General features: G+C 41.7%; 2 protein-coding genes across 2 annotated transcripts in view; one reads left to right on the top strand and one right to left on the bottom strand.

The window, feature by feature from the left end:
- Positions 1-827, top strand: part of ZNF484 (zinc finger protein 484) — a 77,520-nt gene extending 76,693 nt beyond the window's left edge. Inside the window, exon 6 of the mRNA XM_066257448.1 lies at positions 735-827. The gene's annotated coding sequence lies outside the window, so the exon portion shown is untranslated. The remainder of the gene's footprint in view (positions 1-734) is intronic.
- MFSD14B (major facilitator superfamily domain containing 14B) overlaps positions 1-16,277 on the bottom strand; it is a 76,451-nt gene that overhangs the window by 14,329 nt on the left and 45,845 nt on the right. Inside the window, exons 4-7 of the mRNA XM_066257450.1 lie at positions 8,329-8,456; positions 5,756-5,870; positions 2,127-2,345; positions 259-372 (exon numbers count right to left, since the gene is read on the bottom strand). Coding sequence (XP_066113547.1) covers positions 259-372; positions 2,127-2,345; positions 5,756-5,870; positions 8,329-8,456 — 576 coding nt within the window. The remainder of the gene's footprint in view (positions 1-258; positions 373-2,126; positions 2,346-5,755; positions 5,871-8,328; positions 8,457-16,277) is intronic.

The raw sequence follows: 16,277 nt of genomic DNA, 5'->3' as shown, positions 1-16,277 counted from the left end.
AGATATTATGAAAGATTTAAAACATTATGATAAATTCTGTTTCTGCTAATTCTCAAGGAAATTTTTGCCTACAGTAAACATTATTTTAAAATATCACTGCATTAAAGGTTCCCAGCCTATTAACTGTATCAGCATCTACATTTGTAACTGGAAGCAAGTTCACATATTTTTTTCTCTACACCATTTTCCTTAAAATTCCTTAGATGTCAGTCTTTGATTTTGCTTATGTTCAAAAGGTACTAGGCACTCATGACCCACCTGCCTGAGATAGAGAAAAAAACTCGAATATTGTCCAGCTTCAGGGAGGTAGGAAAGAAACACGGTGATGCATATTAATAAGACAGCAGAATCTTTTCCAATTTTCTTCAGTGACTAGGGAAAAGCAGAAAGAGACATAAAAAGTAAACAGCATAGGGGATATAGTCAATTAATATAACAATGTATGGTGTCAGATGGGTATAAGATTTATTGGGATGATCACTTAGTAAGTTATAATTCAGTGGTTTTCAACACTGAATTATAACTTACATGCAACATCAGGGTGGTTAACTCTCTTGCGGATCAGCACTGATCCATGGACTGGCAGCTGAAAACCACTGACTATAACATCTAATCACTGGGGTGTATATATCTGAAACTATTATAATATTGTATGACAACCGTAATTGAAAAATTTTAAAAAGTAAACAAATTAATATTCTATGATACTGACTTTACTGTTTTTATTTATTAAGGTGGATAACAAAAGTTGAATGGATTTATAAAAGGAAGTGAACCTGAACATGAAATCTATCACCATCTCTTTATGGAGGTTACAAGTCCTAATATCTGAGGTATGTTTCTCAAATATATATTATACCTAACACACACACACACACACACACACACTTTCTCTCTCTCTCTCTCTCTCTCTCTCTTGCCCTTCTTTATTTAACAATACTGGTTCACATCCTGAAGTAGACCATGAACAACCTGCAAATATGTTGTTCAAGAACCTTTTACGGAAATCTCATCTCCCTTTTTCATTCATAATATAACTTCTTTAAAGCCACAAACAGTACACGGATTTCATTACACATAAATTCACTGTATTCTTTAAAATATTAGTATTCAATCTGCCTATAAACTAATTGATAACTGGATGAAAGGCCCAGTTGGCTTCTGGGTGTAAGCCTGACTTCCTTCTTTCTCCATGTGGCACAAACAGAACAAGCAGGTCCCCAAGTCACACTCCAAGGGGCTTTTCTGAAAATCATTTCTGATGAGCTAGTTTTCTTATTACATGTATTTTCCCTAAAGGATAAAGAGCAAAAATCAAATCTCTGGTTAACTTTTCCTGCACATATTCTCTCCAAGGACAATTTCAAACCAAGAGGGGAAGGATGAAAAATACATCCTCACCCAGGGTCCCACCTGCAGTAGGCACGCACCTACATTCCCGTCTCACCCGGGGTCCTAGAGCTGCATACCGACAGCCATCCTTCACTTAGTTTAAACAAGACAAAGGAATGTGCTGCACACCAATTTTAAGAAAGAAACCAAGAGGGGAAGGATGAGATTCTATTTCTAAGGACCTTTTAACAAGTTGTTAATGGGATTCCCCCATCGTAAAACTTTAAAAATATAGAAAACAAAGAATCAATTCAACCTGTAAAATTGCAAGTTCAAAACTTCTGGTCTAAGTGGATGTATTTCAATAATTTAGAAAATAATTACTTTAGTCAGACAACAAGTACTTTTATCCTTTTTCAATTTCAGTGACTGAAAACAACCACTTCAAATAGCCATCTTCATTTATTTTGTTAAGAAATGAAAACCACTCTGCAAAATGAAAATACACACACACACACACACACACAGCCTTCTTTCCGTCATCAGGTATTAACTAGACATCTTTTCTCTCTTCCGTTGTGATAACCCCATGCCTGACTTAAATATCAATTCTATATACGGTATTTCTTGGTGTAGTTTTCCTCAATCTCCTCCTTGCAATTTTTTTCTATTTTTACTGGAGACAGAAATGGATTAATAGCTGCTGGGATGCTTAAGTTTACAGAAATGTTTTTTTATCTGTATGGCTTAGAAAGATTTCTTAGAAAAGTAAATGTCTCTATATTTGTATTTACCGCAAAAGGGTCTGCTTGTTTCCAAGAAATATGAACTCCCCAGGAGAGTGGTCTCATTTTCTCTGGGAAAGACTCTGGAACAGCCAATAAGATGAAGCAGATGTCCAGAAGGGCCACCACTGTGGCCACCAGAACAACGAGGCTGTCTCCATAGCTGGCGGAGAGGTATGCTCCAATGGCTGGGCTGCTAACCAGACTGGCTGCAAAGGTGGCTGAGACCTGTGAGAAAAATACATCCTCACCCAGGGTCCCACTTGCAGTAGGTACGCACCTCCATTCCCGTCTCACTCGGGGTCCTGGAGCTGCATACCTACAGCCATCCTTCACTTAGTTTTAAACAAGACAAAGGAATGTGCTGCACACCAATTTTAAGAAATAAATAAAGTCATTTTAAGAACTTTTTCACCCATTATTAACTAATTGGAGATAACCTAGAAAGTTACAAGAGTAAAAAATAATGTTATTAAAAATAAAAATTGCCTGACCAGGCGGTGGCGCAGTGGATAGAGCATTGGACTGGGATGCAGAGGACCCAGGTTCGAGACCCCGAGGTTGCTAACTTGAGCACGGGCTCATCTGGTTTGAGCAAAAGCCCACCAGCTTGAACCCAAGGTCGCTGGCTCCAGCAAGGGGTTACTCGGTCTGCTGAAGGCCCACGGTCAAGGCACATATGAGAAAGCAATCAATGAACAACTAAGGTGTTGCAACGCGCAACGAAAAACTAATGATTGATGCTTCTCATCTCTCTCCATTTCTGTCTGTCTGTCCCTGTCTATCCCTCTCTCTGACTCTCTGTCTCTGTAAAAAATAAAAAAAAATAAAAAAATAAATAAAAAAAATAAAAATTGTGAAACTCTTCCCTAAAACAAAACACACATGCTTTAATTTTCTTTAATAGAGAAATGGGAGTGTGGGGAGAAGGTATAAAAAATTGCCTGCAGGACTTAAGATAAAAATCTACAAATTACTTAGGGACTGTGCTTGATTTCATCTCTCAAAAAAACCCTTCCCCCCTTTTTTTCCAAGTGAGAGGAGGGGAGCTAGAGAGACAGACTACCGCATGTGCCCTGACAGATCCACCCAGCAACCCCTGTCTGGGGCTGATGCTCTGCCCATCTAGAGCCATGCTTGCAACCGAGGTATTTTTAGTGCCTGAGGCAGAGGCTCCTTGTAGCCATCCTTAGTGCCTGGGCTGCTCGATGTGCTGGAACCAACTGAGCCATGGCTGCAAGAGGAGGGAGAGGAAAAGAGAGGGGGGGGGGAGGGAGGGAGGGAGAAGGAGAAGAGGAAGGGAAGAGGAAGAGGAAGGGAAAAGGGGAGGGGTAAAGAAGCAGAGAGTTGCTTCTTCTGTGTGCCCTGACCTGGAATTGAACCGGGACAGCTAAATGCCAGGCTTAGGCTCTACCACTGACCCAACTGGCCAGGGTCAAGGGATATATTAGATAATATATAGTAGTGCTTAACAAATATCAGCCTTCTTTGTGCTTTCTGTTGTATTCAGACTTCAACTGATCGGATGAGGAACATCCCAAGTCCCATGAGTAAGTCCAGGCAGCCTTATATTTCTGCCAGGCGCTTTTCTCACTGGGTTTCCTCAGCACCCCTCTGAGCAGTCATTATTTCACAGGAGAAGAACTGCACTAGAGAGGGAATCTAAATCACTGGTTCCTAACCTCCCTCCCTGAAATCTTTTTCTTAAAGCCCTAATACTCAGCATAACAGCTTTGTGAATAGTTCTTCTGCTGAAAGCAAGGACCAAAATTCTAGTAAAATTGGAAAGAAATGAGTATAACAGGTATGAAAAAGAGGCTTCTGGCACCTCTAAATTCTCTAGTGACCAACCTTAAGAGCCATTCTTTTTATCAGCTCCCTCCATCCTCCTCTGCAGATACTCTGGAGATATCCCGGTTTTAGGACATGAAATGAAACATTCAGGGTAGAGAGAAGGGAAGAAGGAAGGGAAGAGAGCACAGGTAATAACAAGAGGGGAAGAGGGATCGAAAGGGAAATTTTTAAATGACTGAGGTCTAAAGTCAACAAAGTAAAAACTGCTAGTATATTTTATGAGACACCAGTAATTGACTCCTGTGTCCATCACTGCTTTGTACAATTGTTCCTTCAGTCTGTTTCCCAGGAAGTGAGACTCAAAAGAAAAATTGAGACTTAGGAAAAGAGAGAAGTAACTTGGGGTTTTGGCATTCAGTGCTCCTCCCATCTATTCAACAATCTAGCCAGACTATTGTTCTTCTGCAATCTTACCATAAATATTTTGAAACACAGGAAAGTGGAGAGAAGAGCACAATGCACGTTGGGGGGGGGGGGGAGAGTAGAATATAGCACCGAAAATGTGCCACTTTGGCAAGTGGATTGTTTTAAGTTGAAGGCAATTAAGACCTGGAAGACTTGGGAAAGGCTTTATACTTCTCCCTTAACAGCCTAAAAAGTTTAGATAGGGAGGGAGCCCTGACCAGACAGCTCAATCGGTTAGAGTGTCACCCGGAGTACAAAGGTTGCTAGTTCGATCCCTAGTCAGGGCACATACAGGAGCAGATCTGGTTCCTGTTTCTCTCTCACTATCTCTCTTCCTCTCTCTAAAATCAATAAAATAAATATTAAAAAAATTAGATAAGGAAGCTGTACCAGAAAGAGAGCTACTACCAAAGACAACTTTTTATATAAGAAAAATTTATCTGCATGGCAGGGTAAATATTTGCTCTTTACATCTTTCTGAGAATTGTCTTCCTTCCCCTTTGAAGTCCCAGAACCCGATGCCCTTGCTCCTTATCTCAAGAAGGCATATAAGCCTCACTGACCTGATTGCCTTTGAGTGTCTCTTGTCTTTGTGGGGCTCTTGTATGTATGAACATAAATTTATTTTTTCTTCTATTAATCTGCCGTATGTCAATTTAATTATTAGGCCAGCCATACAACCCAGAAGGTAAGAAGGGACAATTTTTACTCCCCAACAACACTGACATGTCTCAACAGGTTCACGCACTGAACACATGCCCACACGCCTTTGATTCCTCCTGAACCAGTAGAGTAGCTCTCAGAGACATGACACTCTGACATAAAGGGTTTTAGCCTGTCATGTTCTACATAACCACACTGCCATTTATCATGTCTAGGTAAATCAGAAATGATGGTTTAACACTCAATTATTCATAAAAAAGGTATCCTATAACTTTTGCAATGCATTCAACAGTTATTGGCTGGATGAATGAGTCAAGTCCATTTTCTGCAGTACTCTGTCCCCAAAAGGCGACTCAGCCACACAACCAGTAATATAATAATGGGTTAACATAGCTGAGGGTTTTAACCTCTCCAATTCGGATTAGGTGCACAGAGACATCAGGTTTGTTTATGATTTGTCAAGAGATCAGCTAACAAGAAACAAATCAAGTCAACTTTTAAATATCTTTATAACTGGGAACTCAGATATTCCCGATAATGTTCCAACCCTATAAAACCACAGATAAATTAATAGCAATTTCTATCTTGCTATTTTTAACTTTTGGTAAGTCTCCTTTTTTATTTTGATGGCTTTAGATTTTCTTTTTATATAAATCAACGTTTACAACTGATAGAATGTTATTTCTCTGGTTAAAAAACGAAATCTATTATCTTACCCATCCATAAGCAGTACTTCGCTCGTGTTCCTGAGTGACATCAGCTACATATGCAAATATCACAGAAAACGTGACCGAGAAGACTCCAGACACAGAAATCATTGCAAAATACCACCTATAAAAAGATCATTTCAATTACCCAGGAGAGAGGTAGTGCATGTACATTTTTGTAACTCGAGTGAGAGATATGTATATTATAAACCAAAATATAAATCTTAAAAATATGCATATATAAGATATAAAGGACAACTAATAAAATTAAAATGAAGGTGAAGAGAAAGAAGTAGAAGCATACTAATTTTGGAACTGCTCAAAGTGGGTCAGTACATGCAGTTTTTTGTTTTTGTTTTTTGTATTTTTCTGAAGCTGGAAATGGGGAGAGACAGTCAGACAGACTCCCACATGTGCCCGACCGGGATCCACCCGGCACGCCCACCAGGGGCGATGCTCTGCCCACCAGGGGGCGATGCTCTGCCCCTCCGGGGCGTCACTCTGCCACGACCAGAGCCACTCTAGCACCTGGGGCAGAGGCCAAGGAGCCATCCCCAGCGCCCGGGCCATCTTTGCTCCAATGGAGCCTTGGCTGTGGGAGGGGAAGAGAGAGACAGAGAGGAAGGAGAGGGGGGGGGCGTGGAGAAGCAAATGGGCGCTTTTCCTATGTGCCCTGGCCGGGAATCGAACCCGGGTCCCCCGCACGCCAGGCCGATGCTCTACCGCTGAGCCAACCGGCCAGGGCCTTAAAAGGACACGCACTTTTTTTTTCTTTTAAACTATTTTTTTTTAATTATTCATTTTAGAGAGGAGAGGGAGAGACAGAGGAGAGACAGAGAGAGAGAAGGGGGGAGGAGCTGGAAGCATCAACTCCCATATGTGCCTTGACCAGGCAAGCCCAGGGTTTCGAACCGGTGACCTCAGCATTTCCAGGTCGACGCTTTATCCACTGCGCCACCACAGGTCAGGCAGTTTAAATTAGTTAGTTTTAAAGGATGCCAAAACAAAGGAAATAAAAACTTTCAAAATTTCCTAGCTTTAGTTAAGAAAAAACAAATATAGCAAAAGACTTTACAAGAGCTACATACACAAAAGCAGAAAGCGTAACAAATATTAATATAATTAAGACCAAAAAATTTTATTATATGCATAGATGCTTTAAAAAAATTTATTTAAAATGGTAGCAAACAGAACTTTATGGAACAAAAAGTAGGGTTTACCTCAGATATAATGAAGGTTTAATATTAGAAAATATGTTAATATAATTCATTATAGTATGATCACTGATGCAAAAAGGCATCTAATAAAATTTGACACTTGATCTTGATTTTAAAAAAGAAAATCTCTGGAAAAAATAGAAATGAGTATTTTTCAATCTAAAAGCTAGCTTAACACTTGATAAAATATCACGACATGTTCTTTATGAGGAAGGTAAGTCCTCAGTCATCACTTTTACTTAATATTATTCATGCAGCATCATGAAAATTGGAAGGAAAGAGGTAAAATCATGTGAAGAGCTAAAAAATCGTTTTAAAGATATTCAGAAGCCCTGGCCCATTGGCTCAGTGATAGAGCCTGGAGTGTGGATGCCCCAGGTTCGATTCCTGGTCAGGGTACACAGGAGAATCACCCACCTGCTTCTCCACCCCTCCACTTCTCACTTCTTTTTTCTCCTCCCCTCCTGCAGCTATGGCTTGATTGGAGCAAGTAGGCCCCAGGCACTGAAGATGACTCCAAGGCCTCCGCCTCAGATGCTAAAAAAAAGGCTCCGGCTGCAACCGAGCAAGGCCCCAGATGGGCAGAGCATCGCCTCCAAGTGGGCTTGCCAGGTGGATCCCGGCCGGAGTGCATGCGATGTAGAAGTCTGTCTGCCTCCCTTCTTCACACTAAAACAACCCCCAAACCCAAAAACTTCCATTCTAAGACGTGTCCTTCACATTGCTGAAATTAGCAACAGGAATTTTGGCCAAAATACTATCCTCTGGATTCCAGAAAAACAACTAAGTTACGACTCAGATGCAAATTCCAACCCATCTTTGGTAACTGCTATAAATAGACTTGTTTATATGCTAAATATTTTCTTCATATTTATCTCAAAAATATTTGATCAAATTAAAATTAATATTATGATTTAGAATAGGCTATTGGTCTTACTACAGTATAAACAAAAGTGACCTCTGCCTATTGATGTAAATTATGTTCAAATCAGTGCCCAGACCATGTTCATAGTGCTTAGGCCAATCAGCTGACAAAAACAATACATCTGCAAAGTCGACTGACCCACAGCAGTGAGTACAGGGATCCTGTGGCCCCTCCCAAGACCCAATCCTGTAACTGACCTCATGAAAAAGCTATAGCTTTTATTTCTGTTTCTTCACCTCAGACTTAATTCTGTACTCTCTTCATTCCTCCATTTATACAATGGGCAAGATGGCAACCGCTGAAACTGGCTTTCAATATTACCAAAGAGATCAATTGAAAACACAGATACAACTGCTTTGAAATGGTTAAGAAGTGCTCTACAGATGTACTATTTGTACGTGACCGATACAGCCATGGCGATGAAAGGCTGAGCCACTCACCATGGGTTGATCTTCATCAGCGGGATCGGGAAGCAGGTGAAGAAGACGGTGACAAGGAGGAAAGGCTTCCTCCCCCACACGTCAGACAGCCCGCCTATGAGCGGGGCGCTCAGAAAAGAGAGCAGGCCCTGGAGAAGAAAACAGAGGTACACGTCAGATTTGTGATGTAAGCCCCCAATTACCTGTCATTCTTATTTTCTAAATAAATTTCTAAATGTTCCAGTTCATTTTGCTGGCCCCCAAAGAGAATAATTTGAAACATTAAATACAAACTGTCATTTAAAAGAATTCTAACAGCCTGACCTGTGGTGGCACAGTGGATAAAGCGTCGACCTGGAAATGCTGAGGTCGCCGGTTCGAAACTCTGGGCTTGCCTGGTCAAGGCACATATGGGAGTTGATGCGTCCAGCTCCTACCCCCTGTCTCTTTCTCTTCTCTCTCTGTCTCCTTCCCTCTCTCTCTCCTCTCTAAAATGAATAAATAATAAAAAAAAGAGTGCCCTCCCCACTTCTACCCCCTTCCTATCTGAAGGCACTTAAAAAAAAAAAAGTAAAAAAAAAAATAAAAGCAATGTTTAAAAAAAATTCTAACAAAATCTCTAAACATGTTGTTAGAAAGGAAAGACAGGAGTAAGAGCTTGTTTTCTGGGAGAAACTGGAAAAGGTGACATGAAATATGTATGTACCCACAGATGGCCCTTAAGATGTACATACACCACGCATATGGGAGAACCCAGAAACTTCACTCACTCTAATAAATATGTACAGTATATCTACTATGTATAAAGCTGTGAATTAACTGGTGTAGTAAAGACATCCAAATGAATACATATCTTCTACTGTCAAACCACCTGTGAGCTAATAAGGACAAACAGAACATGTGGGCAGACCTGTGAGCATGCCCTTCTGGCTTACACACTGCGTGTGAAACAACTGATTGCTGGTGTTAAAACATATTCCACTGAGCCACCCTACAGCCAGAGAGCTATGAGGAAATTGTTAAAGAAGTCAGCACCTACATTAAGAAAATTGACTACAACTCTGACACAGTACCATTTGTGCCAATTTCTGGTTGGAATGGTGACAACATGCTGGAGCCAAGTGCTAACATGCCTTGGTTCAAGAAATGCAGTCACCCGTAAAGATGGCAATATCAATAGAACCATGCTACTGGAAGCTCTAAGTCATAGCCTGCTACCAACTCATAGCACTGACAAGCCCCTGTACCTGCCCCTCCAGGATGTCTACAAAATTAGTGGTTTTTGATACTATCCCTATGGGCTGAGTGGAGACTCATGCTGTCAAACCCAGAATGGTGGTCACCTTTGCTCCAGTCAATGTTACAACTGAAGTAAAGTCTGTTGAAATGCAACATAAAGCTTTGAGAGAAGCTCTTCTGAACCTGGTTAGTTGGCTTAGTGGTAGCGTGGGCCCAGTTGTGGATGTCCCAGGTTTAGTTTCCAGTCAGGGCACACAGGAGAAGTGACCATCTGCTTCTCCACCCCTTCCCCTCCTCTTCTCTCTCACTCTCTCCCTTTCTCTCTCTCTTTACCCCTTTCACAACCATGGCTCGATTTTTTTTGAGTGAGTTGGTGCAGGGTGCTGAGGACGGTTCCATAGCCTCTGCCTCAGATGCTAAAAATAACTTGGTTGCTGAGCAATGGAGCAATGGTCCCAGATGGGCAGAACATCGCCCTGTAGGTGTCTTGTCAGGTATATCCCAGTCGGGGTGCATGCGGGAGTCTGTCTCTCTGCCTCTACTCCTCTCACTAAATGAAAGAGGAAGAGAGAGAGGAAGGGAGGGGGAGAAGGGAGGGGTGTGGAAGGGGGGAGGGAGGAAGAAAGGGAACAGAGGGGAGGAGGGAAGGGGGAAGGGAAGGGAAGGGAAGGGAAGGGAAGGGAAGGGAAGGGAAGAAGGCTGCAGAAGTTTCAAAGTAGACCCTGGGCAATCAGATGAGCTGGTCTTAATGAAGAAAATAATTATAATCACTATGCATGTTCCTGTTAACCAATGGTTAGTCAAACCAGAGCATCTCAACTTGGTGTTATAGTTCTGACAAAGTGTAGCCAAACTTCTGTGATGGTTAGTTTTACATGCCAGCTTGGCTAAGCTGCAGTACCCAGTTATTTAATCAAACAGTAGTGTGGGTATTGCTGTGAAATTTTTGGTAGACATGGTCAACATCTGCAACAGTTAGCTTTAAAGGCTATCAGACTCAGTAATATGGGGAGCCTCACCCAATCAGTCGATGGCCTTATAAGAAAAATCTGAGGTTTCCAGGAGAGAAAAGAATCCTGCTTTAGGACTGTACCAGTTTCCAGCCAGCCCATAGGCCTGACCTAGTATTTCAGACTTGCCAGCCCGACAATCATGTGGGCCAATTCCTTAAAATAAATCTATGTATATACATACTGTATTTTTCACACTGTAAGACACACTTTTTCCCCCCAAAAGTGGAGAGGGAAATGCCCGTGCATCTTATAGAGCAAAAATACAGTATTTTATTAAATATTTTAACACATCATTTGGTTTAGAATATTTTTCCTATTTTCCTCCTTAAAACCCTAGGTGTGTCTTATGGTCAGGTGCAAAAAATGGAGTGAAAAATACAGTATTTATTCTATTGGTTTTGTTTCTCTGGAGAACCTTGACTGATTAACAACTTCTTATTGCTACTCATATACCAATGTCTGCCACATATTTCAATTCCATAAATATAAGAACTGCTATAGAGGAGTGGTTGAAAGACTGAGAATATGAGAAGTGGAGTCATCTCTCTTCATTCCCCCATTTATATAACAGGCAAGATGTTAACCATGGAAACTGGCCAGCAAAATAATGTAAAAAATACCCAAACTTACATATAATCAAAGAAATACTAATAAAATGAACAGGGAGATATCATTTTCTTTTTCTTTTTTAATTTTTTTATTTATTCATTTTAGAGAGGAGAGAGAGAGAGACAAAGAGAGAAAGGAGAGAGAGACAGGGGGGAGGAGCTGGAAGCATCAACTCCCATATGTGCCTTGACCAGGCAAGCCCAGGGTTTCGAACTGGTGACCTCAGCATTTCCAGGTTGACACTTTATCCACTGCGCCACCACAGGTCAGGCGAGATATCATTTTCAAGCAACCAGACTGGTGAGGATTTGAAAAGTAACCCTTTTGTGAGAGCACCCTGAGACAGGCACACACAAAGCTGGTGGGAGTGTGAGGCGGCACAACTGCTTTAGAAGATAATGTGATCCTATACACATAAGACCTTTAAAATGCCCAAACCTTCTTACTCACTAGTTAGTTATACCTTTACAACTCCCATTTTTAGAAAACAATAAAAAATATAAAGACTTAATTTTTAAAATTATATAATTATTTTCAATAGTTTGAAATTAGAAACAATTTATATAGGAAAATGGGTAAATAAATTATGGCACGTTCATACAATGGAATAATATATAAGCACTCAAAAAAATACAGGCAATTCTTGTTTTGTATGGTAGTGCAGGACTGTAAAAATAACCATTCAAGCTGAAATCGTGTAAAGTGATTTTAACCGAGAAAAACTAATATGTTCTATGACCTCTAGAAATTTTTGTCAGAATACTGAAGACTCTTTTACTGTCACTTATAAACTAATATTTATTTAGTATGCTATAATTTAAAACAATAATATGTGCTGGCCCTGGCAGGGTGGCTCAGTGGATAGAGTGCCGTCCTAGTGTGCAGAGGTCACAGGTTTGATCCCTGGTCAGGGCACATGTGAGAAGTAACCAATGAGTAAACAACTAAAAGGAACTAAGTGAACAAGTTGATGCTTCTCTCTCTCTTTCTTTCCCACTCTCAAATCAATGGGATTTAAAAAAAAAATTTGTGTTTTATTTCTTGGTAAAAAACTTATCAAGAGTAATCTAAACAGTGCTAGCTTCTTCATAAGTCATACATATGAGGTGCAGTACCTTCTATGCCCTGGCAAACTGCCATACCTTTGGATCAGCTTCCAACATTTTATCCTTTGCGCTTTCAATGTCATGAAGTATCATCTCTCAGAGTTCCTGTAACACTAAGCTTTTTGCTGCCATCCCTTCCTCGGGGACATCTTTATTCTTTTCATCACAATCATTTTCCTCAGTTATGCTGATAAATTTAACGTCACTCAGTACCTCTGGCACCACATCTAGAGTCACTCCAACATGTCCTAATCAGCTGTTTCTTCTGTAATTCCTAGAATTCTGGGGTTCTATGTGAATCTCACCCTGACATTATCACTATTTCTTACTGCACTTGCATCCTTGTTGGCCAATTCCCTCTTTTGATGATCCATTTTTGTAAACTGTCATGTAGATTTATCACTGGAGACAAGGAGGCAACCCAACTACATGCTTTGTTGTATGTATGTGAACTAAGATGTCCAGTGATCAATCAGCAACACTTTAAAATGGTACGACTGGCCTGGCCTGTGGTGGTGCAGTAGATAAAGTGTTGACCTGGAATGTTGAGGTCCCCGGTTTGGAACCCTGGGCTTGCCTGGTCAAGGCACATAGGGGAGTTGATGTTTCCTGCTCCTCCCTTCTCTCTCTCTCTCTCTCTCTCTCTCTCTCTTTCTCTCTCCCATCTCTAAAAAAAAAAAAAAAAAAAAGTTGTAACTGGTCACTAATCATAATGTCATGTTACTTATATAGTGTTTTGTGAACTGAGGAGCTAGCAGCAGTTTGTACTTTATGAAGTTTTGTACTGTTGATATACCATGATAACAAAAATTTAAATTATGTTGTTGGGAAACCTAGTATTATTTATTTAACTGAACTGTAGTAACTGAAATTGGTGTACAGCAGAAGGTACAAACTGTATTTCATACAGTTTTTAATGTCATGGGAAAATTATTATGGTATAATTAGTGCTTGCTAATACAAGAAAAAAGATGCACTTACAGTCCCCACTGAACTTATAAAGTTGCATAGAAAAAGACTGGAAAGAAATAGGAATTCAACAGTATTTACTGAGTGCCTTTCAAGAGCCAAAGACTGGTATAGGTACTGGGGAAAGTAATGAGCAAAGCAAACAAAAATCCATGCCTTCAATAAAACTCCAGTCTAAAAGAGGAGGGGTGAGGAGGACACACAATAACAAGATAGAAATAAAGCAAAATATACATCATATCAGAGGTGAGATGATAATGCTTTGGAGAAAAACAAAGCAAGAGATCCAAGATGGCTGCAAAGTAGATGTTAAACATACCTCCTCCTGACACCAAACCAGTCTTACAGCTAAGTTACAGACCCATCTACCTGAATGACCAGTTGAAGGACACGGCTAGAAAGGAGTATTATATCCAAGGATTTATATAATAAGTCACACAGAGACTGGTAAAAAGGGTGGAGATCCAGAGAGGGCTGGTTCCTGCACCTACGTATAGCAGCTGAGAAGCCATAGAGCTATCTCAGCTGCAAAAGTCACCCCTGAAGAGCGCGGGGTTGAGATGCTCTGGAATCCCCAACCCAGAGCACCAGGACCAGGAAGAGGAGCCAGCATAGCATTTGGCAGTAAAAAACAGTGGAGAGCCTCAACAGGTGGTGGCACCGTGGATAGAGCGTCAAACTGGGATGCGGAGGACCCAGGTTTGAGACCCCGAGGTCGCCAGCTTGAGCGCGGGCTCATCTGGTTTGAGCAAAGCTCACCAGCTTGGACCCAAAGTTGCTGGCTTGAGCAGGGGGTTGCTCGGTCTGCAGTAGCCCCACGGTCAGGGCACATATGAGAAGCAATCAATGAACAACTAACGTGCCACAACGAAAAACTGATGATTGATGCTTCTCATCTCTCTGCGTTCCTGTCTGTCTGTCCCTATCTGTTCCTCTCTCTGACTCTCGCTCTGTCTCTGTAAAAAAAAAAAAAAAAAAAAAAAAAAAAAAAAAAAAAAAAAAAAAAATTTAAAAATTAAAAAAAAACAACCAACAGTGGAGATTCTGTCCAATGGGAAGAGAAGGGAGTCTGCTAGAATCCCAGACGCTCTCCTAAAGGGCCAATGTACAGGAGCTCAATTTCGGGCTCTCACATGGGGCTCTGGTAGAGGGAAGGAGACTCAGGAAGGGAATCATAAAGAGAAGATTTTAGTGGCATGGACCTGGAGAGAGATCTGGAGGGTCAGCTACTGAGGTCCCAGTCCTGAGTCAACATCCCATACCCTCCTCATGCAAGCACCATCTTCTAGGACTAGGCATTACTATTCATACAGCCTGGGGAGTGCACTGACATGGTCCTCCAAATACTGTCGACAACAGCCTACCAAGCTTGAGTCCAGCAGAAAGGATTATTCACTGTACCCAGCACTATCTGTGGTATGCTCTTTTTCTAGAGAAACTAAAGGCAGACTTTCAATATGAACTTCACATTTTCAGATATTCAATGAACTACGTGGCTTTGGAACAGGCACCAATATTTCCTTCCATTCCTGCGGGTTTGGCATGCACCACCCCCAATGGAAGACTCCCTTGATTTGTTTCTGAAGTCTTGGTGGTCGCGAGCTCCTGAGCTCAGCTCCACAGGGAAGGGAATGGTGCTCAGAGCTGTGACAGACACAGTAAGTTCCTCTCAGAGGTTCCAGTCTGAGGTTTGAGCAGGTGTTGCCACAGAGCTATGGGGAAGAAAGCAGCTCACCCACTCCCTGTGGCCAAACCAGTGCCAGCCCCAATGGAGGGCTTTCTTGACCTGTTTGTCCAAGTCCCACTGGCCTTGCCCCACTGAGCTTGCTCCTGCAGCAGGGACAGCTGGCTGCACCCATCCTGAACCTGTGGTGCGCTCCTCCTGAGGGACCTAGAGTTGGAGACTGTAGCAGAGACTGAGTGATATGGCTTTGGAGTAGGGGCCACATTCTCCTCACTGAGTGCCTGATCATGCTGCCCCCAAGTAGGAGACCCACTAGCCTCCCAACCCAGTTGCCCTGAAGAAGGGTCAGTAGGGTGCAAACTTGGGCCTGTTCTACTGTCCTTCTTCTTAAGACTCTGGATGAAGTCCAGGCAATGTCAAGGGGTAGTAGAGTAGCCAATAGGTAGACATTGATATCAGAGAGCACTGGACCTTTTATTGATCTGCCCCCAGCTCAGAGCTGGAGGAAGCTGATTTTTTTACATGGCCTGGACCCTTACCCACACATCCAGGCTGGTAGAGGTAGTCACAAACAATGAATAGCGTGGAAGCTCCAGACAGCCCAAGGCCAGTTACACACAATGTTTGCCATCAACCTGCATAGGAACCCCAGACAAGTGGGCCAGAACCAATACAACCAGAGGTGGGCTTCAGACCACTCCAGTACTCAACCCAACTAGCCACACAAATGGTACAGCCAAAGGGGGACTGCAGCAGACACCAGACCCTACTGGGAACAAGTCTGCCTTGGGGGACAGCCCCTGAACAATGACTCATACTTGATCAAAGTCTAGCCTTATAGTCAGTCAGCCTGAGGGTTAACTCCACCCACAAACAGGCTAACAGCATTCAAGACGCAACTACAACAGGAGGGAACACATAACACACTCAGGAAACAGTTCTGGAGTATTGAGCTCAGGAGATTTAGAAGATTGTGCCACTGAGATCAACAAGGAAACTACAGCAGAAATTCCACATAGCAAGCTTGGGAGTCATAGCACATCTATCCAATATACAGAGACAAACACAAAAACGTAGACAAAATCAGGAGACAAGAAATAAGTCGCAAATAAAGGAACAAGAGAAATCCCCAGAAAAAGAACTAAATGAAAAGAAAGCAAACAAGATTCCAGATGCAGAGTTTAAAATGATGATTCAAGGATGCTTAAGGACCTTGGGGGAAGAACTGATCATCTCAATGAGGATTTAAATAAAGAGCAAGCATTAAAAAAGGACAAAGAATCATAAAAAGAGTCAGTAAATAATGCAGAATAAAATATAGAAAAAGAGCCCTGGCTGGCTGGCTGAGCA

The sequence above is a fragment of the Saccopteryx bilineata genome, chromosome 2 (genome assembly GCF_036850765.1).
Source record: "Saccopteryx bilineata isolate mSacBil1 chromosome 2, mSacBil1_pri_phased_curated, whole genome shotgun sequence".
Taxonomy (NCBI): domain Eukaryota; kingdom Metazoa; phylum Chordata; class Mammalia; order Chiroptera; family Emballonuridae; genus Saccopteryx; species Saccopteryx bilineata.
The sequence above is the reverse complement of the archived record's forward strand: the minus strand, read 5'-3'. Positions and strand labels throughout refer to the sequence as shown.